Here is a 24,739-nt window from a genome sequence, read left to right as displayed (position 1 = left end):
CTAAAATATTATAAGAAGTAATTCAATAAGGCTGAGTTGCACCACCTAATATACCGCAACTAATATAACGATAACTAGTGCTTTTTGTATGGAGTTTGACAGGTTTTTGACGTTGGATAAAGTTAAAGTAAGGTGGTGCAACCCATCCTAAGTGTATTTTTCCTGTCATGCGAATTTCAACACGCGTGCAAATCTGGCCCACGTAATAGGATAAACGTGTATGAAATAATGAAATGCGGGTAGCCCGCATGATAATTTCATTTTAGTTAGTGTTCAGTTTCTAAAAGTATCTTTTAGCAAGTACTACTTACACGTGGACTATGTACTTATTCTCAAGTCAGGCAGGAAGAGACAAATTTTTTAATTATATCAATTGCAGAATACAATAAAAATAAATTGCTCATTACTGTACATGATAAATAGATTGTTAATCTGTGCTTTCGATTCATAAAATGTAGAGTGCAAACCAAATTAAATATAAATTGTAGAGAGAACAAAAAGTGTACAATTTGTTTAAGCTGCGAGACTTAGTGGTGTCCACACAATTTCCAGTGAAACTGCATTGCGATCATTATTTGGAAAGTAAATCGGATCGCATGCACGGCGATATTTCCAAAACCGCAACGCATTAGTATTCGATGGCCGCTCTAGCCTCCGGGAATGCACTAGGTCAGGAGTGTTCAGACTAAGCATTGATTATTTATTATGTCTACTAAAATCTAGTAGTTTTATTTACCCACTGGTTTCTAAAACAGCCAGTGTTATATTTTACCTACAAAACATCAAAGAAGATTTTAATTATTGGATTATTGGCGAAGCAGGAAAATAGAAGCTTTCAGAGCTTTCATAAAATTTTATTAGGAAACGTCACCTTTTGTTGCATAAAATTGATTAAAATGCACGGAAAATTATTTATTTCTCAAATTGGGGATACAATATTATTTATTTTATTTACGTGCTTCCTCTGATGGACTGTAATTAATTTTAATGTATTTAAATGTAATTTGGAACCCCAGTAATATTTTACGTTTGATTTCAAATAAATCTAAAGTTTTGAAATCTACTAAAAGTTTTCCGGTTGGTCACCCCTGCACTACACCCGATGCAATTATATCGACAGCGTGACTTGTGCTTTTGAGGCGCTTTACAAAAGCAACGTTGAAAGCTTTAAAAAATTCAGCCACTTCTTGATGCAAGAGCCTTTTACGCTCTAGTGGCGTTAGTAAAAGACATACTATGTAGTATCCCTGGAGGCTTTTGCTAACTATGTTATTCCCGGAAAAATCATTTATTGAGAATAGTGAACCTTTTTTCATCCAGAAAATAGTTTATCAAATCAAAATCAAAATTATTTTATTCAATTTAGACCACTAGTGGCACTTATGAACGTCAAAATACAAAAAAAAAGGTAGCCCTTAAGGGGCACTTTACATATCTCCTTATCTTTTGGGCCCTACCAGCGCTTCGAGACAAACATGGCAAGTGCTAAGAAGAAACGCCTATCTACAGTTTTACAGTAAACTCATAACTTTTTCCTTAAAAACATCCAATAGAACATTAAACACTTTTTTTCTGTTTACGTAAATGTTCAGTTTAGGTTTGCACATCAGTTATCTGTGAAAATTCGTAAATCATTTTAATGCAGCAGTATCTCTGCCTATGACTAATTTATTGTACTTACAATTAATTTCTGTCAATCTACTAGTTTACTATTATAGACTATTGGACACAATATTTTGGTATCGTTGTTGTAGGTACATTTAGAAAAAACAACAACAGCTGGTTTATTAATTATTCAATCATCTGTTTGTTATTTTAATTACCTATATCCAATTAACATGATGTTGTCGAAGCATCCCAATTACGATTGATACGACTGTCCTCAATTCCAATTATTACAGTCACAGCACATTGAGCTAAATTTTCGTCGCAAAATAGCACTTATCACAACTATGTTATGATATTATATTGTTTAATTTATAGCGTATAATAACCATTAGGTACGCGTATTCATTTATTATTTCATACATATACCTAATTCAATCGTGAATTTCGTAGACCGCAGAGACTTTACTTCATTTTCCAGAACAGGGTAGCTGGCATGAGATTGAAATTGACCTATAAAAGCCAATTTATTAACTACATTTTAATGATAGAGTTAGGCTGAGTTGCACCACCTTTTTTTTTACCCAGGAAAATGGCCTATCCATACCTGCCGTCCCTTTGACCGTAACTATGACAATAACCGATGTTTTGTGTATGGAGTTTGACAGATTTTAGAAGTTTGTCAAAATTAAAGTAAGATGGTGCAACACAGCCTTAGATTTAAAAAATGTAGGAATATTACGTATATTCCGACTGCACACCAAAATAGAACATTTTGTTGTAAAAATAACACATTTCTTAATTACATAAGGCGCTACTTTGATGTTGCTTTTAAGTCTCCCCGATTCTTCGTGTTGAGCTTGCACTTTGAACTTGACGTGAGAAGCGTACTGTAAGAGCTTAATGACACGTGTTGAAGATGAAATTCTGAGCCAAACTCTACTTTTTTATTCAATAAATTCGACACAAAAATGTTGAAGACGAAATTCTGAGCTAAACTCTATTTAATTTTATTCAATAAATTATTTCTTTGGGTGTTCAATGAGCTTATAGACATACAGGCCTTGGACGTAGGCTCGTTTTAGACGTAGGCCCTTAAAAAAACCTTGAAAAATGATATATAATTTGTTCTTTCTTTCTTAATATTATGTGCTTCTACATAGCATCCTATTCATAAACGATAAAAAAGTTCGCCATCCAAACAAATACCAAAACATTCAAATATAACAAAACGACTTTTAATTAGTGCGATACGCTTTGGCTTTGCTCCTTTCTTATTGCAACACATAAAGCCGCTACGTGCCTGTATTAAAAGTGTGTAATGTGTTTTTTATTGTAGCTCATTATTTTAACCTAATAGGCACCATGCCGGCTAGCCAATCATTGGTAGAACGTGATCCTCTAGTAAAATTATACTGGTCTGTTATGAGTAGGTCTAATTTTGTACTCTAGCTCTTATCTATACTTCTATACTAATATTATAAAGCTGAAGAGTTTGTTTGTTTGTTTGTTTGTTTGTTTGTTTGTTTGTTTGGTTGAACGCGCTAATCTCAGGAACTACTGGACCGATTTGAAATATTCTTTTTGTGTTGGATAGCCCGTTAGTTCCTGAAGGCTTTAGGCTATTTATCATCACGCTAAGACCAATAGGAGCGGAGCACCAATCAAGAATATTTCAAATCAGTGAATTTTTTCCTTTTGAGAGCTGACGCTGCGTAAACGGTTAAAGTTTCGCAAAAATCATGTATGACAGGATTGTTCCCCTTTAAAAGTTCTTTAAAAAAGTCCGCGGTAGCATATGTCTATCTTTTAAGGTTGGCTCATAGTAACCATTTCTATGCAAAAAAAATCTGTTTTAAAATAATGCATTATTTGCGAAGGTGTTTTTATAAACATGATATTAATCCTTATCCAAATAAATAAATTATTCACCACAAGTATTTAATTTTAAACATTCTTGCCCTTTACACCATTCGATTTCATTAAATATCTTAGGAGATATCGCAGTTTTAAAATCACATCGCAGCAAAATAATGATCAAGTACTACGCGCGCTACTGATGGATCAATGCACAGCCTAAACCGCTGATCGTAAAGACCTGAAACTTGGACGGTGTGTTCTTTGTATGACGTAAGCATCTGATAAGAAAGGATTTTCCAAAATTCTACCCCTAAGGAGGTAAAAAGGAGGGGCAAAGTTTGTATGAAATAACGAGATTCCTTCGTCCAATCTACTTAAAATTTTGCATAAGCATTCTATAACAGAATTAATGGAAGACGTGTTTCGTATTTTAGTGAAATGCACCCCCTAACTATGTTAAAAAGGGGTAGAAAGTTATTTTAGTGGTGATTTGCTTCAAAGTTGATATTAATTACTCATTAGTGCATTTTTTTACAATCATGACGTCATGTTAAAGACTACCATACTCTAGGGGCCTCCACTTAACCTCGGAGTGGGTGCCCGTTGCGTGCGCTCGCCCAACAATGCATAGTAATGCATGAAAGTCATGCCGCGGGCACCTGCTTGCGCTGTATATGTTACGGTCAAAGTGATAAATGTGAAAATTATGAATAATCGCCGGTTATTATGAATAATTACCGCATGATTTGGTAAATGTGATTAATATGAGGTCATTTATGTGTGTATTAAACTAAATAGGCGGCTTAGGGGTGGCCCAAGGGCCACCCCCGCCGCACCTTAACCTATTTTTCACTTTAAATCAAAACATTATGTTATAGGCATCATGGAAAAGTAATATTATGCAAAAAACATTCCAAACTCATTATGCCAAATTATATTAATATATGATATCAAAACGTTTAAAAGTTTGACTGTACACGAGCACGAACACAAGATGTTGTTCTCTTTTAGGAAATTTGTTAGTACTAAGGTTAAATTATTAAATAATCACTGTTAAATGTGATTAATTTATCACTTTTACCGCAACTGTCGGTAATTATTCATAATAACCGGTTATTATTAATAATTTTCAATTTATCACATTAACCGTAACATATACATAAACTCATTTTCGCGCGAGAGTTTTGGCGGAGGCCCTTGAGGTAGTGGGAGTAGTCTTGAGGAAAAGCTCCTTCTCCCACGGCCAGTGGCATGCTGGAAGCTTGGTAATTCTAGCACCCGTAGGAAAATATAAAAAAAAGTTTACCAATTAGGTATACTGCGGTAGGTGTAGTTTTCGATTTCGTTGTAAAAAAATAATACCACCGAGTAACTTTCACCGGATCAAAGGCCGAGCTGCATATTCATAAAATATAAGAAAAAAATATTTTCATGTTTATTTAACCTGATTTTTATATTTTAAAAGTATTCAAACATTTAGATAATAACGTTAAAACATTTAAAAATAATCGTATGAGAACGTTTTCGACTTCTCCACGGACGAAGTCGCGGGCAAAAGCTATTTGTAAAATAATTAGACTAAATTATTAAAAGTGCCTACCCAAAGTCATTATTCCACGCGGACGAAGTCGCGGGCACAGCTAGTGGTGGTATAAAATTACGCTTTAAGTCTTAGATTGAACCTTTATAAGGTATTTCATCAAGCACTAACTTTTCTAACGAATTTGATTTGATTAAATGATAAGTTTTATTAGAAAACTTAATAATAGATTAGTCATAACTTATGTTTAGGATTTTTTTCATAGTTTGGTTAAATGGAACCCAATTGACATCTTAACGTTAAAACAAAAATAAAGGCATACCAAACTATTACAGACTGGAATATTAAATTAAATTAAAAGAATTTGTCATTGTCAAATATCGGTAAAAGAGATATTCTCATAATAAGAGTAGATTTTATTACTAACTAGCTTTTGCCCGCAGTTTCACCCGCGTGAAATTTGGTTTGTCACAGATCGTTATAAATTATAGCCTATATGTTATTCTGGGTTATACCTAAACAATAATACTGCAAAGTTTAATCAAAATCCGTTCAGTAGTTTTTACGTGAAAGAGTAACAAACATCCAGACATCCAAACTTTCGCATCTATATATATAAAAGAAAGTCGTGTTAGTTACTCCACTTATAACTCAAGACGGCTGAACCGATTTAGCTGAAAATTGTCAGGGAGGTAGTTTAGAGCCAGGAGAAGGACATAGGATACTTTTTATCCCGTTCGAAATTTAAAAAAAAGTCTGCTTATTTATTGCCATTAAGGCGGAACAAAGTTCGCCGGGTCATCCAAACTTTCGCATTTATAATATTAGTAGGAAGTAGGATAGCCAACCCGCCTATTTTTTCCCAAAATAAAATTTAGCCTATGTTACTCGTGGATAATGTAGCTTTCGAATGGTGAAAGAATTTTTAAAAATGGGCCAATAGTTTTTGAGCCTATCCATTACAACTAAACAAACAAACAAACAAACAAAGTTTTCCTCTTTATAATATTAGTGTAGATATAATATTTTTCTAACACCACTAAAGCTAAGTTGCACCACTTTATTTTAACCGTAACAATAACAATAACCGGTGCTTTTTGTATGGAGTTTGACAGATTTTTGACGTGTGTCAAAGTTAAAGTAAGATGGTGCAACTCAGCCTAAGTATTTGTCTAACATCTCAAGCCATCTAATAGTGTACTGTCAACTGTCACGTCAATCCCATCTATAGACACGAGAAAGGCTAGACAAATGTGTATACAGGGTGTTTGGGTAACAATCAATCTAAATCAAATACACGTTAGTAATGATACGACTCTTATCCTACTAGTATTGTGAATGCGAAAGTTCGTATGGATGTTTGTTACTATGTTACGCAAAAACAAATGAACGGATTTTGATGAAATTTCACATGATTATTGTTAGAATAACATAATAGTTTTTAATTTATAGCAATCTGTGAGTTCTGTGACGAACTGAATTTCACGTGGGCGATGCCGCGGGCAAAAACCAGTCCCGAATATCGACAGGGGGTCCTTACCGCATAACTGAAATAAGTAATTTTCAAGGGCAAATTATTTATTTTAATTGTCTGGCCAGGATTTTATTAGCCAACCCAATCGCGATAATATTCTTTAACATACTAAAATTGATTTAGGGCTGATTTTTCAGTCTTCGGATAACTTTTAACTGATGAATAAGCTTGTCACAAACATTTACAGTTTCAGAATTGAAAAATCAGCCCGTAAAATACGAATTATCCATTAGGCATTAGTGCACCGTGCAGGTCGCTTCTTTACCTAGAAAAAAGGGGAATGCCTGATTTGAACCTACGACCTTTCGCTCCCCGCGTAGCGTGCGACTGCTCTTCCAACTGAGCTACATAGACATATGAGAAACCTGTCGAAATTTGCAAATGTATGTAGCAGTTTCAGTCGTTTGGTACAATGGTTCTTACACTACTATGCCAGAGGTAGAGGGTTCGATTCCCGCACAGTACAAACATTTTTGCATCGAAATTTACTTTGTTTGTATTGTATTAAAAAAAAACTGTCATGAAATGTATGGCAGATTGTACAGCGCCCCTAGCGGTTACTTTCCAGAAGTAAAATCTTCATAGATTGTTTTGATGCACTCGTTAACGATGACGTTTAATGTAAACTCATGGTAAAATAACTGAACTATTTTTGACTAATTTAAGTCTAACGAGACTGTACCCAAAGCATGGAATAAAGCCTAACTATTAGGTCTTAACATTTAAGTTATCTTTTCAACCGACTTCAAAAAAGGAGGAGGTTCTCAATTCGACCCGTATGTTTTTTTTTTTTTTTCTATGTTTGTTACGCGATAACTCCGCCAATTATGAACCGATTTGAACAAATCTTTTTTCTGCGTATAAGTAATACCTCAAGGGTGGTCCCATTTAAATTTAATAATAGAAAAAACAATCCCCAAGGGTGGAAAATTGGGGATGAACTTTTTTATACGCAATATCTCCGCCGATTATAAATCAATTTGAACGATTATTTTTTTGTTGAATAGGTATTATCAAAAGGGTGGTTTCATGCGAATTTGAAGAAAATATTTCACCCCCAAGGGTGGAAAATTGGGGATGAACTTTTTTATACGCAATATTTTCAATTTTTAGTTTTTTTTTGTGTTCACGCATTTGAAGTCGGTTTTATTTTTTTTAAAAGTTAATTTATCTGCCAATAAATACGATCTACGGAACCTCATGATGACATTTTAGACTGAGTTGCACCATCTTAATTTTGTATGCAGTTTGACAGATTTTTAACGTTTGTCAAAGTTCTCTTCAGGATCTTCTACTACTATTTTGCAATATTAGAAGTCTTAATTTTTAATAACTTGAAAAAAAGGGAATGCCTACGGTGGGATTTGAACCTACGACCTTTCGCTTCCCGCATAACGGGCGACTGTTCTTCCAACTGAGCTACATAGACATATGAGAAACCTGTCGAAATTTGCAAACATATTGTACAGTTTCAGTCGTTTGGTACAATGGTTCTTAACGCCACTACTATGCCAGAGGTAGAGGGTTCGATTCCCGCACAGTACAAACATTTTTGCATCGAAATTTACTTTGTTTGTATTGTATTTGTATAGAACTGACATGAAATGTATGACAGATTGTTCAGCACCCCTAGTGTTTACCTTCAAGAAGTAAAATCTTCATAGATTGTTTTGACGCATTCGTTAGCGATGACGTTTAATGTACACTCACGGTAAAGCAACTGAACCAATTGAGACTGGACCTAAGGCACGGATAAGGTCTTTTAACTTTTTAAGTCAGTGATTCCCAAAGTTGTCTGGGCTACGAGTGATACGACTCATCTAATACAAGTTCCCAAACTTGGGACCCACCTATGGAAATTTCGCCCGCTGCCCAGTGGTTGGATCGGTAGGATGGTGTGTCGTTCTACAGGCAGGGCCCACTCAATGTTCGCTCGCCACCCACCACTGGGTCGCGACCCATAGTTTGGGAAACCCTGTTTTAAGTTATCTTTACTGCCAATAAATACGAACTACGGAACCTCTTGATGACTTTTTAACGGACTTCAAGAAAAGGAGGAGGTTCTTTATTATCTGTCAAGTGTTTTAAAGCAGATGGGTGCAGGTCGTTTCTAATTCGGATCCTCTATGGTCACTATTTTTAGATATTACTGGACTTAATTTTTTAATAACTTGAAAAAAAGGGAATTGCCTACGGTGGGATTTGAACCTACGACCTTTCGCTCCCCGCATAGCGGGCAACTGCTCTTCCAACTGAGCTACATAGACATATGAGAAACCTGTCGAAATTTGCAAACATATTGTGCAGTTTCAGTCGTTTGGTGCAATGGTTCATAATAGGTTTTTATATCAGAGGTTCCGGGTTCGATTCCCGCACGGTACAAACATTTTTGCATCGAAATTTACTTTGTTTGTATCATCATCATCATTTCAGCCATAGGACGTCCACTGCTGAACATAGGCCTCCCCCAATGCTTTCCACGTTGATCGATTGGTAGCAGCCTGCAGCCTTTGTTTGTGTATTGTATTAAAAAAAACTGTCATGAAATGTATGACAGATTGTACAGCACCCCTAGCGTTTACCTTCAAGAAGTAAAATCTTCCTAGTTGTTTTGACGCACTCGTTAGCGATGACGTTTAATGTATTAAGCTCATGGTAAAGCAACTGAAGCAATTTGGACAAATTTAAGTCTAACGAGACTGTACCCAAAGCATGGATTATAGCCTAAGCCTAACTATTAGGTCTTAACATTTAAGTTATCTTTTCTGCCAATAAATACGATCTACGGAACCTCATGATGACATTTTAGACTGAGTTGCACCATTTTAATTTTGTATGCAGTTTGACAGATTTTTAATGTTTGTCAAAGTTCTCTTCAGGATCTTCTACTACTATTTTGCAATATTGGAAGTCTTAATTTTTAATAACTTGAAAAAAAGGATGCCTACGGTGGGATTTGAACCTACGATCTTTCGCTTCCCGCATAACGGGCGACTGCTCTTCCAACTGAGCTACATAGACATGACATGAGAAACCTGTCGAAATTTGCAAACGTATGGTGCAGTTTCAGACGTTTGGTGTAATGGTTCGAAACGGACTACTATGCCGCGAGGTCCCGGGTCCGATTCCCGGCCGGGCAGAAATTGAAATGATGAATTTTAATTTCTGTGACGGGTTCTTACATAGTAGATTACAATAATTTTAATTATTTTACACCCTGTATAAAGCCCTCATTGGTTATAGCCTAAAGTATAACACACAGAGTGACAAATTTGAGCATTCTTTGTATCTAATATTGATAGCATTAACGCTTGAGAGTGCCCGCAGAAGAGCTTTTGGTTGCTTAGTTGTGGAATTTTATTTATTTAGCCACTAATCAATTGATAAATTTACCAATTGCAATGCAATTTACGATTTATAACGGCAGTGGTTTGAAGAGTATTCCTGCTACCTCTCTTGTCCTTTAGGTATGTTCCGAGAAATGGAAAAGTTAAAGCTTTTGAGATTCTTGACAACAAAAAGAGACAACTTAAAATTGTGTGAAATTCTTGCATACAAACGTTGCTTTTCGTCCTCTATAAATGGAGTATTCCTCATAAATTAATACATTGACCGACGATCTGGTAAAGGTCGCGGGAGGTGCCTGAATGCGAGCGGTGCGGCGGCGCAGGATCGGTCTACGTGGAAATCCTTGGGGGAAGCCTTTATCCAGCAGTGGACGTCGGCTGAAACGAACGATGTAAAATATGTTCGTTTTGTGTAATTGATTTTCGTCATGTTCACAATGTACTGATGTTGTGACGAACAAAAGTAAATACATACCTAAATCTCGTTTTCTCATAAACAGTCTAATGTTCCATACAGTTTTCCTAGAATACTCCAATCCAACATTTTCAAACGACAAATTGCGCTTAGTTAGTTGAACACAATGAATATGCCAATTTAACACGTTTTTGTTTAAATCGTCATTGATTAAATGATGCATTGTGATTCTTAGGAGAAAGTCCACGAAATGAGAGCCTATTAATGAATTCTCGATTCAATCCATTGTAGAAATCTAGAAAACATCTCGCCAACGATAACGAGGTAATTGATTTCTATTAATAATGTATTTTGTTTGTGTAAAATACAAACGCATTATTTATAACTGTTACAATTGGATAATTAAAAGGCAATACTCTACAAAATATTATTTTATCCAAATTAAAAATTATTTTGTTTACAAACATTAATGAATGAACTTATTAATCTTAAGAAGAGTTATTATTTTTCTCGTCATTAAATTTCGGTTTCTTTGTACTAATTGACATATCAGCTGTTTTTCAATTTGTGGAAGTGCAGATTTCCTCGTTTATCTCATAAAAAGTTGAACATTTGAGCCCTGGTAGCACTCATTTTTGCAATTGGCTATCTAATCTCTTTCTGAATATGTATTCCTGCTATAATCAAGACTTTAAACAAACATCGTACAGGCCACTGAACTCCTTTACATTGTCTCGTTTGAAATAGAAAGCATAAGTGCGCGTGTTAAAACGACCCACCACTAAAAGTCAACATAAACAAGTTCTCACCATGTGTAATACGAGGAGCAAGCCAATAGCCAGCCCGCGGCGCCGCATCCTCACTGCGAACAAAAATAAAAACGTCACATACACGTCTAGGAAAGTTCAAATGTTGGTTTACGTCGTTATACCACTTAGCGGGGAAAGTGCGCGAGAACCGTGGTCAGTTAAAATTCTTTATGAAGGTTTCTGAACTATTGCTTGTTGTTTAGGATATTTTTAGCTGGTCAATATTTAAGTAGGTGTGAAATTTTATAGGTTGAAGCGTTAAAAGAGTAGGTAGGTACATTTTGTGAGTGAGTTTGTCTTTAGGAAATGCTCCATAATGTTATCCGATTGTGTTCAGAATAAGTAGTTAAATAAAATCACGTCTGAAATACTTGAATCAAATCAGAGGTGGAATTGTGTAAAGCAATCGTAATCATTTGACAGTTCATAACGTAGGTACGATAAAGTCAGTTAAACAAAGCGTTTAACAGAATAATCGTACGTTATGAACTGTCAAATGATTACGATTGCTTTACACACTTCCACCTCAGAACTCTTAACAATCGAAACTCATTCATTAACGTTATCTTAATCTTCGCTCTATTCATTAATAAATCCAACAATAATGTCTTAAATAAAAATGTAAAACGTTAACAGAACAAAAGAACGTCATGTTTGCTCAACAATTGCCACCTAAGAACAATCGTTTAAACGTAAACCTCATTATATGAATCAAAACGACGATAACAGCGACTCTCCCATGAGCCTACTTAAAGTGGCCCCAGTTTCCATAATATTGGGGGCGGATTCCGTAGTATTGTCACATCTTACCCACGGCAATCATGCATTACTATTGCGAATTATAACTGTAAAATCGAAGAATGAGTGTCAAATCGGAAGATATATTGACAAGTGTCTAGCAATTTACTTGGTAAAGTCAAGTTATTCTCGAATGAAAATTCGCTCTAAATTTTCATAAGTAATAATGTTTGTGTGACCTTGCTCTACCAATATTACCTAAAATATGTATTTAAAAACGTCAGGGCAATAATGTTCAATGCATACCTACACTTTTGTGTAGTTAAGTGTTAACTAATATCTTCACAACTATAACGTGTCTGTCTATAATAATACGTAATGCAGGTACATAGTTCAATATTTCACGCTACTGATCCAGTAATATCACAATCATGCGAGAATTTATGTGTGCACCGTGCAATGCCGGCATACAGCACCTATCATATCAACGAGCATAAATTTTTCATATGCAATACCAGAATTCCCGCTCTGTTTGCTGCCTTTCGTGAAAGTACCACAACCCACCTCGTCATGGCTATTTAAATGTACGGTCAAACCGTAGAAATTTCACTGTATATCTATGATTTTATTCAATTAAGCTATGATACGAAAAACTATCGTGAATCAGCAGATCGAAGAACGAAGCGCCTAATATTGCTTGTGTTACTTGATCCAATTATGTATCAATCTCTAGTTTCACAAGTATTTCGTGCTAAGTGCAATATATTTCATGTTGTCTTGTATAAGTCTTGTTTATATATTATACACCAAATTAGCTTGGAATGAGGAATTCTTGTATTCTGGAATTTAGATAACAGCGGACTTACTAAGACATCGTTAATTTTAATAACTGACGAGAAGTCAATGCTCTCTTGGTTAAAATATTAACGTTGGTAGGTAATCATTATTATCACTTTGAACATGAAGATGAATTAACGCATTATAGACGTCAAATTTCTTCAAGCTCTAAGAGCAGAGGTCATTTTTCTAATGAGACCTAATTTGGCGTTTGCTTATACACGATAATCGTCTACAGTCAGAAATACTTAAGTAAGTAATAGGTAGGTAGTTTTGTAAATAGTATTTTACATTAAGAGAATCATCAACAATATTTCATCAATGTATCTTAAAATCAAGTATATTTATTTATATATCTTTAAATTAAGTACCAGTACCAACATGCAATAAAGCTTTGATTAAATTGATCTCATTAAAAGTCTAGTAAATTCCATCTTCAATGATGAAGTCTATAAAACCCATTTTGATGTCCTAAAAAAGATTGTAAAGGCTATATTTTCTTCAAGGATTTATGACATGCCTCATAGAAACTAATTCCCTAAATGCCATCAAAATTGAAGTTCCGTAGAAAGTAAAATTACAGATTTAACCGTCACAGTATTAAAGTTTCACCTTCTATTCTATGGTTCGTTTTGATAATCCGATTACAGAACTTGGATGGTCATTTATGATCCCATTGGTCATTACACACTTCATGTTTTTATTATATGTAGTAAATATTTTATGATAAGTAACTTATTTCGGATGACTTAAGATTTCTTTGTTTTAACATTTTATTTATGTTGTGTTACGTTAAAATTTGGTGTAATAATCTGTGTTAAGCAAGGTCTGGAAGTAGCAAGAATGGTGCAAGATTAGTGCTTCGAAAGTTATTCCATATTCTAATAAATCGATTATTATCATAATAATAACACAATAGTGATAATTTTCTATTACTGTTATTTTATACAAGCGAATCTCATATAAATTCTAGAGAATTCAATTATCTATGCATGTACTCGTAATACCGTAATTTTCTAAATTAAACGGATATTTCACTCAATATTAATAAGAGAAGGAAAAGCTCATGAATTTATACCTTTTATAAAATCTTATTGCCTACTTTCATATTTCATTTTAGTTTCAAACATTTTCTATGAGTGTTGTGCTGATACTAACAACGAAGCAGCCGAGGAAAGTCGGGGGTGAGAGGTCACGGCGAGCCGTGGACTCTATCCCTTTTATCTTTGGGATTTGAAAGCGAAAACCAGTTTGGCATTCCTGAGATGAAGGCACGGGAATGGAGATATTTTATCGGAGAAACAACCTTGAAGTTTAGGGGAAATGAAACAGGGTAAAATTTGGTTATTCGTAGCGACTTGATAACTAAGTGTAAAGAGCAAGGCTCTAGACACCTCGAATATAAACATGTTAACTCATTGAAGGTGAAGAAAGTGTATCAAAATATAGTATCAGAAACACGTTTTGTTGAACAAAGTGAAACACGAGCCCCTCATTTAAGATGGGCGTGAATGATGTCTCCGATAAAAGCTGACACGGAGAGCGCTCTCGTTCCTCACTACCATATCTCGATTAACTTTTAATTTTTTCCGATTAAAACGAAACCAAAAACAGCATCGAGGCCGAACTGCCAGGCTTAATTGGCAGGAGTACAGAGCTGAGCCGCGAAAGTAAAGAGGCACGATCGACTTTAATCGCCGAATATTTGGGCGTTCCTTGGTGCGGGTTAAATTTTTTGGGCAAGTGGGCCGTGGGACGGGGTGAAAGTGCCGGAACTCTTTGGTCCCAGCTTTTTTGGTGCATACCTCCGGCGGAGTATGCAGGTGGGTGCGGAGTGCCCATTGTGTAATTGCTGGGTGTGCCCACCTGTGCTTTATTGCTGAATGCTCAATGCGCAAGTGTCAATATACCTCGATGCTTTCCAACAACTATAACTCAGGTATCGTGAATGCAATCTTCGCCGTCTGAACTTGAGGTACTAAATCTTCAAGGATGTGTATTTAGAGTGGCAGATTTTGCTATTTAGATTTCTTTCGTGGATTTCTTCTTAAATCCAAATGATCCATGACAATAGGTGCCTTGATTTAATCATAACAATTGTTTTCATTTCAATTTCAATACTTATCTGTCAATCTACAATAGGCCTAACGATAAACCTCAAAAATGCGAGCCATTTGTCTTCTACTCTAATCTAGAATGTAATCTCTTTTGTCTGATTAAGTAGCTACAGTCATTAATTTAAATTAAACTGATCCGTTGTATTGGGGTCCAGCTATTTAAAACCACTTTCATTGTCGGTATTCTAACAGCCGTCATTAACGACGCTGTGAACTGGCCGAGTCCTCCAATCACCATCGTGATCTCTAATTTTGACGATCATATCAACGTTGTTACGTGCTTCTTTATCAATAACAAGAATTCCGAAGCTTTGACTAATGGTCTTAGTGTAATCGAGACCTCACACGTTAAATTAATTGTCTTGTTGCTTTCAAGTAACTTAATTTATGCTACTGTTTACAAGATTAATATGTATGATTCAATTTCTACAAAATTGTAGATCTTTGAAATACTCTGATCATTATCTGTCATTATAAAGGATGTTTGATCTATTAAGTTACCACGTGGGATAAGAATTTAGGCCTAAACTAAAATAACAAAATCCAAGTTCAAACTGACAAAACAAAACATTTCAATCTTGAACTTCCCACTACTATCGCCAAACAATAAGAGTGAATTAAAACACGGTCAACGACCTATTCAATTAAGTCGCTCATTACTTCGTGTACTTGATCATCTTGTTCAAATTTCATCTCTGTTGCCATTGCATAAGGTTGAATGGTTTTGGTATCAAAGATCAAAGTCACGATGAGTCTCACGAATATGCGCCGGAGTACTTTCACTGCGGACTTGACCCGATTCGGGCGCAGCCCTTCATCGGAAACAGATTTATTCGTAGCTGGTATGATTAGTAGATGTTATCGGCCATTTATTTCTAAGTAACTTTTAGGTTTTAGATTATGTGCCTATCTAATGATAAATATAAGCACTAAGTCAATATTACTTGATTGTTCTCTTATCTAAAAAAAACCTTTCTTATAAATATTTTAATATTTAGTACTTCATATAATAAGTACTTTAAATTGTCTTCATCTATCCCATACTTATGCAGGTATTTGATATTCAAAAGCGCAGATAAATCTATACAGCCATTCAAATAGTGTATAGTATGGGGAAGACCGTAAACATCCCGCGAAATGTCTAAAGCTTTGTAAATATTCTCATGGAGTAATTTTAGCTACCACAATAGGTATTCAAATGTGTAAAATCCAATACTTGTCACACTAAGATCGGTCCCAATGGGGATTCGAACACCATAGCTGAACGGCCATGAACACCACCAAGAGAAGATCGTAAAAGCTCTATTGGTACACTACTGTATGAAAAGAACTGAATTTATATGTCATAGCACCAGAAGAGATACGTTGTATTGTTGTAATAAATTGTTTGACTGATAACCAGAATAATAAATTCAGGTTGCCCACTTGCCCAGCGCAGCGGAACAAATCTATTATAACTGAACCAGGCGATTTCAGACCCTGCACACCAAAATTTACAGTTCATATTCTTTCGACTCTGATAACATCGGTTCGGAATTGAGAATACAGTATTTAAGATGAATTTGCAATTTACACGGTTGTTTTATAGTCTGTGAACAAATAAAGCTTGGCCGGTTAATTGGGATAACTAAATACAAACATTTGCATAAAGAAATCGCAGCATGTTGGAATAACCTTATTTTATGAATGAAATTACAAACAAGAAATAATTTTAATAAAAAAAACTCAGTTTCTTTAGTTTTATAAACAGTAAGAATAGTTTCAGTTTCAGTTAGGTTACAGAATTCTGAAAAATGCTTATACATGTTTATTATCAAATTTGACGCCCGTATTCACAAACATTACTTTGAGGTCTCAGTGCGCGTGACACACGAACCAATCACAGAGCTCCATTTAACGCTGGGCCTTCGATTTGCTGCTTCACATAGGCAAGCATCGTTTGTGAATACGGGCGTGAATCTATTACTTACTTAAGTTTTTAGTCTGTATGGAAATTCAACCAATCCTAGGCTTAAATCAATACTGAACTTTGAAAGGACTTTCGAGAAATCTACTTACTTTTGTTTTTATTTTCTACAACTACTTGGTTATGCATAGTTAAGTTCACGAGCAAACTTTTATTTTAACATCCAAGTGTCAATGACATTGACATTAGAGAACGTGACAGTTTGACACGCGTCCTCGTGTTCACAGAATCCTCAAACCGTCAGAGGTGAAAGTGTAAACAGAGATGTGTATCTGAAAAATGAGTCTTAAATTGTTGCGGTAGAGTTTTATTTCACACAAACGAAAAATACTGATATTTTGTTTTATCATTTTATGAATACTATTTTGTCGGCGATATTTTTATGACTGTAGTGACTCATTATAGTAACAATAACAGTTAGAAGAAAATGTTAATTTAATAAATCAGTTACTCACATGCTTAATCATTATAATTTGACAATACTGCCCGTGTAGAAATCAGAATGATTAAAAGTTCTTTACTTTTAAAAGAAAAGGTGCCTGTATGCGAGCGGCGCAGGACCGGTCTTTGTGGAAATCCTTGGGGGAGGCCTATGTCCAGCAGTGGACGTCTTTCGGCTGAAACGAACGAACAAACTTTTAAAAGAGTATTATTTTGTGGGTGTTCATTACTTGTATGTAGTGGAAATAATATTAACGTACTAGCCCATCAAACCCCAAGCGGTCGCATAGGACCGCGTAACAATTGATTTCTATTGTCTCGAATCACGGGGCTTGAAGGGCTACTACTTGATATTGGTAGGGTTAAACTTATACATACTTGAACGTGTAAAAGCGCTTTTTAATAAAATTAATGAACTTTCAAACTTTAATCATGTTACTGGCCAGAATAATTTACTTAGTTTGTCCTAGTTAGGCCAATTCAGTTTATCCTACACCTTTCAGGTTATAATAAATCCAAGGACAGCCTATTTTGGCCTGAAAGGACATTGTCAGAAATCGCCTAAAAAACCGCCCAAAAACATGAACCCATCATAATTATTTTCTATTTTTTTTAATACATTAAGCACCCTTTCATTCTAATGGACACTTAAGCATTGAAAAATTAAATAAATAAGTCTTTTAACGTTTATTCTATAATACTATTACAACTTCCGGACGTTTTGGTGCTTGGCATGGTCTAAAACCTATCAAGTTCCATAATTTTTGCCGATAAAATCTGTACGAGGCATTACCGTACTTTATTGCTGGGAGTCCATGTATAGTGATGTTCCTGCGGCCATCATAGACAATAAAATATCGATTTTGAAAAAATAAATAAATCGATTAAATTGCTTTGAAGACTAGATTTGCGTTAAAAGCTAAAAAGATATTGACACTATTACAAGAAGTTATCTAAAGTGTCCAACTGGTCGAAGGTCGTAAATAAAATAAAAATAATTAGGACCATAAACTGATAATTCATGGTATCATAACTGTAAAAGTGTCAGAATCCGATGTTGAATCCAATGCCAGTTGAAGTGAGAGAAACATACCTATATCAACCTAGTATAGTTGCCAGTCTCTCATAATCTATGCCAATGAGGGTTTTCGCGATTGAAAAATCCAATCATGCAGCATTTGGACCTCGCGTCTACGTATTGCCATCTCGCGGATTTTTCAATCGCGAAAACCCTCATTCATAGCACATGTATAATAATAGACCAAATGAACTTTTATAGATTGTGAAAGAGAAGATAAAGATTTTATTATTTTATTAAAATCTTGCCACGAGGTAGTTTTTCAGTAGAAACCAGGATTGGATAATGGCTACAGGCAAGTATCAGAACATTTTATAAATATTTTTAATCGATTATATCCTTGTGAATCGTTTTAATAAATTGTCATTTTACTTTTTCAACTAAAACTTTTTCAATCCCTAGTCTTGTCAAACTGTCATAATGTCAACAAATTATAAATGTCACGTCAGTTGACTCAATTTCAGTCTTCTGTGCGTTTATTGTATTTTTATTTCAATGAAATAGTGCTAAAGGGTTAGTACTAAAAGTGAAAGCCTTTTTTCAGAAAGAAAACCAATGTGGAGCCCTTATTATTCATACTGTTTGAAAGTTACAAGTCAGTGATACAGTTGCCACCATTATAACTCCGTGGTGATACCATACCAAAGAAGAAGTTTTCCTAAACACTTGTGTTATTTTTATATGTGATCAAATAAAAAGGATTAATTCTACTGCTCAAATGGAATAACTTATCCCAAGAGACCGAATATAAAAAAAAAACCCCTCCATAGAAATTATCACCATCACGAGGATGTGAATTTTTTTGAGAATTTGATATTGGTCCTGTAAGAAAAGTAGTTGTATTTCAGTAGTAGAATCAACCCTTCTTGTTTCATCAGCAAGAGTAACTATAAAAACGCCCTGTAGGTAGGTATTATTAAGCTGAAGAGTTTGTTTAGTGTCAAAGACTGTCACACAGTGTAACTTAAATTGGCATTTATTATGATAATGAACATAAAAACTTAAATAAATATTTATGTTAATATTTTTTCTATTTATTTATTTTCCCAAAGCTTCACAGTGACAGCTTAAACAGCAATACTGTTGTAAAACTAAACAGAACAAACTGTTACAAATATTTTACAAATTAAAATAAAACCGCATGTTGCTTTACTTTCTCATATAGGTAATAAATGTAATTAATGGCTAGATTATTGTTACTTTGTTACCCTCAATAGTGAGGAGATCTTATAAAATGGTAACCCTGATTTTCATTGTCATTCAAGTGCTCTTTCTTCGCATAGGCTTCTGTGATTTGGCCAAGGGCCACACACATTGCGATAAAATTATGCGACATTGATTTGACAGCAGCGGAGTGAAGTCTTGCGACTATACAAAATGATACCCTGTAATCGTAGCGCATATAGACATAGACGGGATAGCTCGTAGAGCTGATGGCCGCTGGGGCAGGAAAGTTCTTGAGTGGCGACCACGAGCCGAAAGACGTAGCGTGGGCAGGCCTCCCACTAGGTGGACCGATCTGGTGAAGGTCGCGGGAGGTGCCTGTATGCGAGCGGTGCAGGATCGGTCTTCGTGGAAATCCTTGCAGGAGGCGTTTGTCCAGCAGTGGACGTCTTTTCGGCTGAAACGAACGAACGAACGATACGTATTACCACTATTTACCAGACATTACTATTTATTGTATACTCGCCGGATTACACGTAGGAGCACGCGCGTTACAGCTTCAGCCTTGCATTATTATAAGATCTTGTTCCGCCATTTTTCGAACTTCTATGATAAACCCCCCGAATATCCCCGCCGAATTCTATGATAAACCTATCAAAAGTCATATTTTGCAATGTCAAAATTAATTTGCCGAAATTCGCCGAGCCAGCTATGTCAAATAATATTATTAGGTGTCAAACAGGATACCTTCAGAAATTAATATTACGATTTTAAAGATAAGACAAGACAACTTTTTATTGACGAAGTTGCTGGGACAGCTAGAAACTATTTTTTTTCCGGCACTTTAAGAAAATAATAAATGAATGAAAACGCAGCGTGGGACGTCCACCCACAAGGTGGACCGACGACCTGATAAAGGTAGCGGGAAGGCGCTGGATGCAGGCCGCTACCAACCGTGCGATGTGGAAGTCATTGGGGGAGGCCTATGTTCAGTAGTGGACGTCCTGTGGCTGAAATGATGATGATGATGATGAAATGAATGAAAATGACAAATCTTCGAACGTGTATAATACCGTGCCAAAGTAATCATATAATTTTGGCACCTTAATAACTATTGCCGTTTTTGTTGTAAAGATCATGCAGCGGTACCTTCGGATATTATTGGAAAGAAAACTATGTAGGCTCTAGATCTGAAGCCGCTTTAACGAACACGAACTCATACAATGCGGCGTATTTTCTTCCAGTCTTTAGTCAGGACTTTAGTCGAATTAAAACCCCGGTTGAACGTGATATAGCCGCACTAGAATACGGTGCTTTTTTGCATAATCGCAAGACTTCGTTCCGGTGTCGACCGAATGTCACGATGTATGTGGCCCAGGGGTTACTGTAGCCGCTAAGGTTTGAAACTTCTTGCTTAAAATATTGTAGTCTTTGGCATAGACTACGACGGTTGTCATGGAGATAGGAGTTTGTTATCTCGTGTCAGATGTAAATGGTGAAAAGAAAACTCATGATTCGTGTTATTTTTATGCAATATGTAGGTATTTTATAAAAGTGGAACCCCGAGTGATCTCCAAAACCCATTCTATTATTATATACGATTCGGCTTCGATATCTATAATACAATAGGAGTTTATTTCATGTGTCAGATGACAAGGGTGGAAACAACCTACGATTCATGTTGTTTATTTACGTGCAATATGTGGGCATATTATGAAAGTGGAATGCCGAGTTGTATTTCTAAAACTTGTTCTATTATTTTATACTATTTGGCTGCGACTCGGCGTGACGACAATACAAAACATTTTTCGCGAATCGGTGTTCATACATTCACACAATACATTAGACGCCATGTTGTCATAAACGACATATTATAAAATCGCTGTAATTTAATATTCTTAATCATTAATTTTATGGCAAGTGTCCATCAGGAATCATTGTTCTTACACACAGAATCGTATTATTTCGCTTTCGGGTAGTAATATGTCAAAATTGTTGGTTCTTAGGCGAACAATGTATGGAGAACGAACATTGTCCTTTGGCCAGTGATAAATTAGTATTTTTTTAAATGCACTATTAAAAGCGAAACTATAACCACTTTAATTACCCACATAGCTTAGGTACCCATACATTAGCGTAACACCTAAGCAAAAGTGATCAGCATAATGATAGCCTAAGCTTGTATTGTCGCGGGTTACTCTCGTTTTCTGCGCGCGCGCAGCTTAGGGCAACGCCCGGACCAGATACTGCGTGAATGATACGCGCACAATGGCTGAGGTGTAGACTAGTCTGCTGGTTTATAGGCCACGCGGTGGCGGTGGCGGGAATAAGTTTTTTGAGTAGATAGTTAGCAAGTTTCTTGAGCTTTTCAGAACTTATTTATTGTAACAAAGCAGTAATGAGATTAATGTTAAGAATAATACCCAGTTACGTGTTTACTGATTCATATAAAAACCAACTTACTGAACATTTTCCTTTTACGTCAGTCACACATTTTTATTAAAAAAAAATTACAAAATAGGAACTACCAGGGAAAATTGGTCATGATTGAAATAACATAGACATAACAAGATCTTTTTTTGAGGAAAATGCGTATAACACTTAACAGGCAGTATTGATATCAAACAGTTAAGTATTCCTCCATAAGGTGCGAATGGCTTGGAGAGAGTTATTTCACACATCTACAGGGCTATTTGAATGTTCTCATGGTGTCCTACAAACTATTCATACAATACAGAGATATCTTGTACATACAATCAACCATCATCTACTTTTGAGTTTTGCTTTGCAGCTGTTTAAATACCAACGTTATCTCATAAGAGTCAAAAGTCAAAATAACCCCGGTCATTTTTACTTGTCAGTTTAGCCATAGGACAAAAGGAATAAGATTGATTTCAATGGAAAGAGAAAACGCACGAATTCACCGTTCAATCTAAATTACGATTCGTGACTGGGGTCAACGACCCCAAACTTTTGCTTTCAGTGAACTTTTACTGCATAATTTTTTATGAGCTTTCGGTAACCTTACTCAATTGCCGTGAGCTGAAGCGGCGTTTTATTTAACTTTGATGTCATTCGACCGCAAAATTGGGCTCGACAAAATGTCAAATCATGTTAAGAGCTTTTTTTACCAAAATTTTATAGACTTTCTACGTTCTACGCTGTAATAAAGTTACTCATGTTTCTCGAATAATGCATTTTGTCAAATTTCACAAGATTGAATTTTAAAATAAAGCCTCTCAGTTAGTTTCATACAGTTAATATCAGCAATTGATAGAAGAGAACTTGCAAGTTTGTAATTTTATGAGTAGGAATAAAATTTTTTCGTTCATTCGTTTCAGCCAAATGACGAGTCCCTCTCAAGGATTTCCATAATGACCGGTCCTGCGCTGCCCGCATCCAGGAACTTGCCGCGCCTTCACCAGATCGTCGGTCCACCGGTAGGTAAGCCTATTGTTTCTTTACCTAAACAAAAACGACTTTATGATTTTCTTAGTAGAACTACATACAATATTCGTTCGTTTCAGCCGAAAGACGTCCACTGCTGGACAAAGGCCTCCCCCAAGGATTTCCACAAAGACCGGTCCTGCGCCGCTCGCATCCAGGCACCTCCCGCGACCTTCACCAGATCGTCGGTCCACCTAGTCGGAAGCCTGCCCACGCTACGTCTTCCAGCTCGTGGTCGCCACTCAAGAACAATATAAACTGTCTAATTCATAAAAAGAGGAGAATCTCGCAATTTTATCTCCTTACCATCTTACACTGGAAGAAAACTTTGCAATAGCAACATTTTCAAGATCTCGAATCTCAAACAGTTTAATATCGTTCCCGTCGCAAAGAAACGTAGCCCTTATTACTTATTGTTTGCAAAACTTCACTCTCATGACCGAATGGTTGCAGCTTCATTCACATACGATCCTAGGAAACGTTGACAGTTAGTTTTAATTGTACGAGACAATGCGGCACCCACTGTGGGAAGTCGCGCCTCGTAAACCCACATTGCGGACCCGGTGGCCCACAAACAGTCGGACTAGTCGACTAGTCAACAAGTCACCACTGTTTTCTACTTTTTATTAATATTGAAACATGGAAACTGGTCTTTTGGCCGCGATCGCGAGGAATGAGGATAAATTAACTATGCAAACGAGATGGGATTATTTTTAGAACAGTTTTGATGCAAGTGTTCGTGCAGTAAAAGTGTATAATTAGTGATTAAGTTAAAGTTAAGTTCAGTTCTAAAAAATAATCCTTTTATCTTGTAATATAGGTAACAGCCGCTACATAAAGAACTATGTAGGTACCTATTTGAAAAAAAAAGCGCAAAATAATTATGCTGTCGTTATTCACTACAGTAAGTAGGTACTACAACATTTTCTTTTTATGGTGTACCGTAATGAATGATAAAATCCCAAATATCTTCACTAAGAAACATGATTTACATTTTTTACCCGACTGCGCCAGAAGGAGGGTTATGTTTTTCGAGTGTATGTGTTTGTCATATACAAACTGCACGAGACGAATAGATTTCCGCATCCAATCTATCACGTATTGACGTATGAGCTCGTAGGAACGGATATTATAACGGGCTTGCTCCATGTGAATAATAGTTACAAATATCTTTAGCTTCCTGAGATTGACAAATAGTATCTTGTTATTGATAACACTTGGTACACTTGGTTTACATAAGCGACAATAAAATAATATTATAATAAACGGCTGACAATCCGGGCCGTTTTAAGGCGAGTAAATAGGCACTTACAGGGCAGATAAGTACCTACCATCCTAGACTGCATCTCACTTAATATCAGGTGCGGTTGCGGTCAAATACCTGCCTTGTTCAGCCTAACAACTAATTTTTTTCCATTACCAGCAGATTTGTTGTCTTTATTTGGTGTTAAGGGCACTGTAATAATTTGGAACGTGTCTAAGTGCCTCGAAATAAATGGGGTTGCTCTTTCATTCATTTAGATAAAAATCTGTAATCCTGCAAAATACCCAGCCACGGTACATTGTTCTGAATTACTGATACAACAGCCCTTTTTGTTTAAAAGCTTTTTCAGTCTTGATTTGGTAAACCGATTGCACAATCTACTACCAAATTTAACTGCTACCAAATGTAGAGTGTCAAAAATTGGTTACATTCTATCGATACATATTATATTTAATGTGAAAAATAAATCATAAGTAAGAGTAGTCAAAAACGAAAGTAGAATTGAACCACCAAATCTTGGGTGCCGGATTGTGGTCAGTCGGCCGATGACTTTCACCGGTTAATTAGAGATACGATG

At 35.8% G+C, this 24,739-nt stretch overlaps 1 protein-coding gene and 1 long non-coding RNA gene across 2 annotated transcripts in view; one reads left to right on the top strand and one right to left on the bottom strand.

Moving 5' to 3' along the window:
- LOC135076815 (uncharacterized) overlaps positions 1 to 24,739 on the bottom strand; it is a 50,213-nt gene that overhangs the window by 11,207 nt on the left and 14,267 nt on the right. The window contains exon 2 of the mRNA XM_063971263.1: positions 11,111 to 11,163. Coding sequence (XP_063827333.1) covers positions 11,111 to 11,158 — 48 coding nt within the window. The 5' untranslated portion in view covers positions 11,159 to 11,163. The remainder of the gene's footprint in view (positions 1 to 11,110; positions 11,164 to 24,739) is intronic.
- Positions 17,790 to 19,311, top strand: LOC135076478 (uncharacterized). The gene is made up of 2 exons (XR_010258266.1): positions 17,790 to 18,582; positions 18,832 to 19,311. It is a non-coding gene; the product is annotated as an uncharacterized LOC135076478 (long non-coding RNA).

Source organism: Ostrinia nubilalis, chromosome 12, assembly GCF_963855985.1.
Source record: "Ostrinia nubilalis chromosome 12, ilOstNubi1.1, whole genome shotgun sequence".
Taxonomy (NCBI): Eukaryota; Metazoa; Arthropoda; class Insecta; order Lepidoptera; family Crambidae; genus Ostrinia; species Ostrinia nubilalis.
This window is presented reverse-complemented; position numbering and strand designations above follow the sequence as displayed.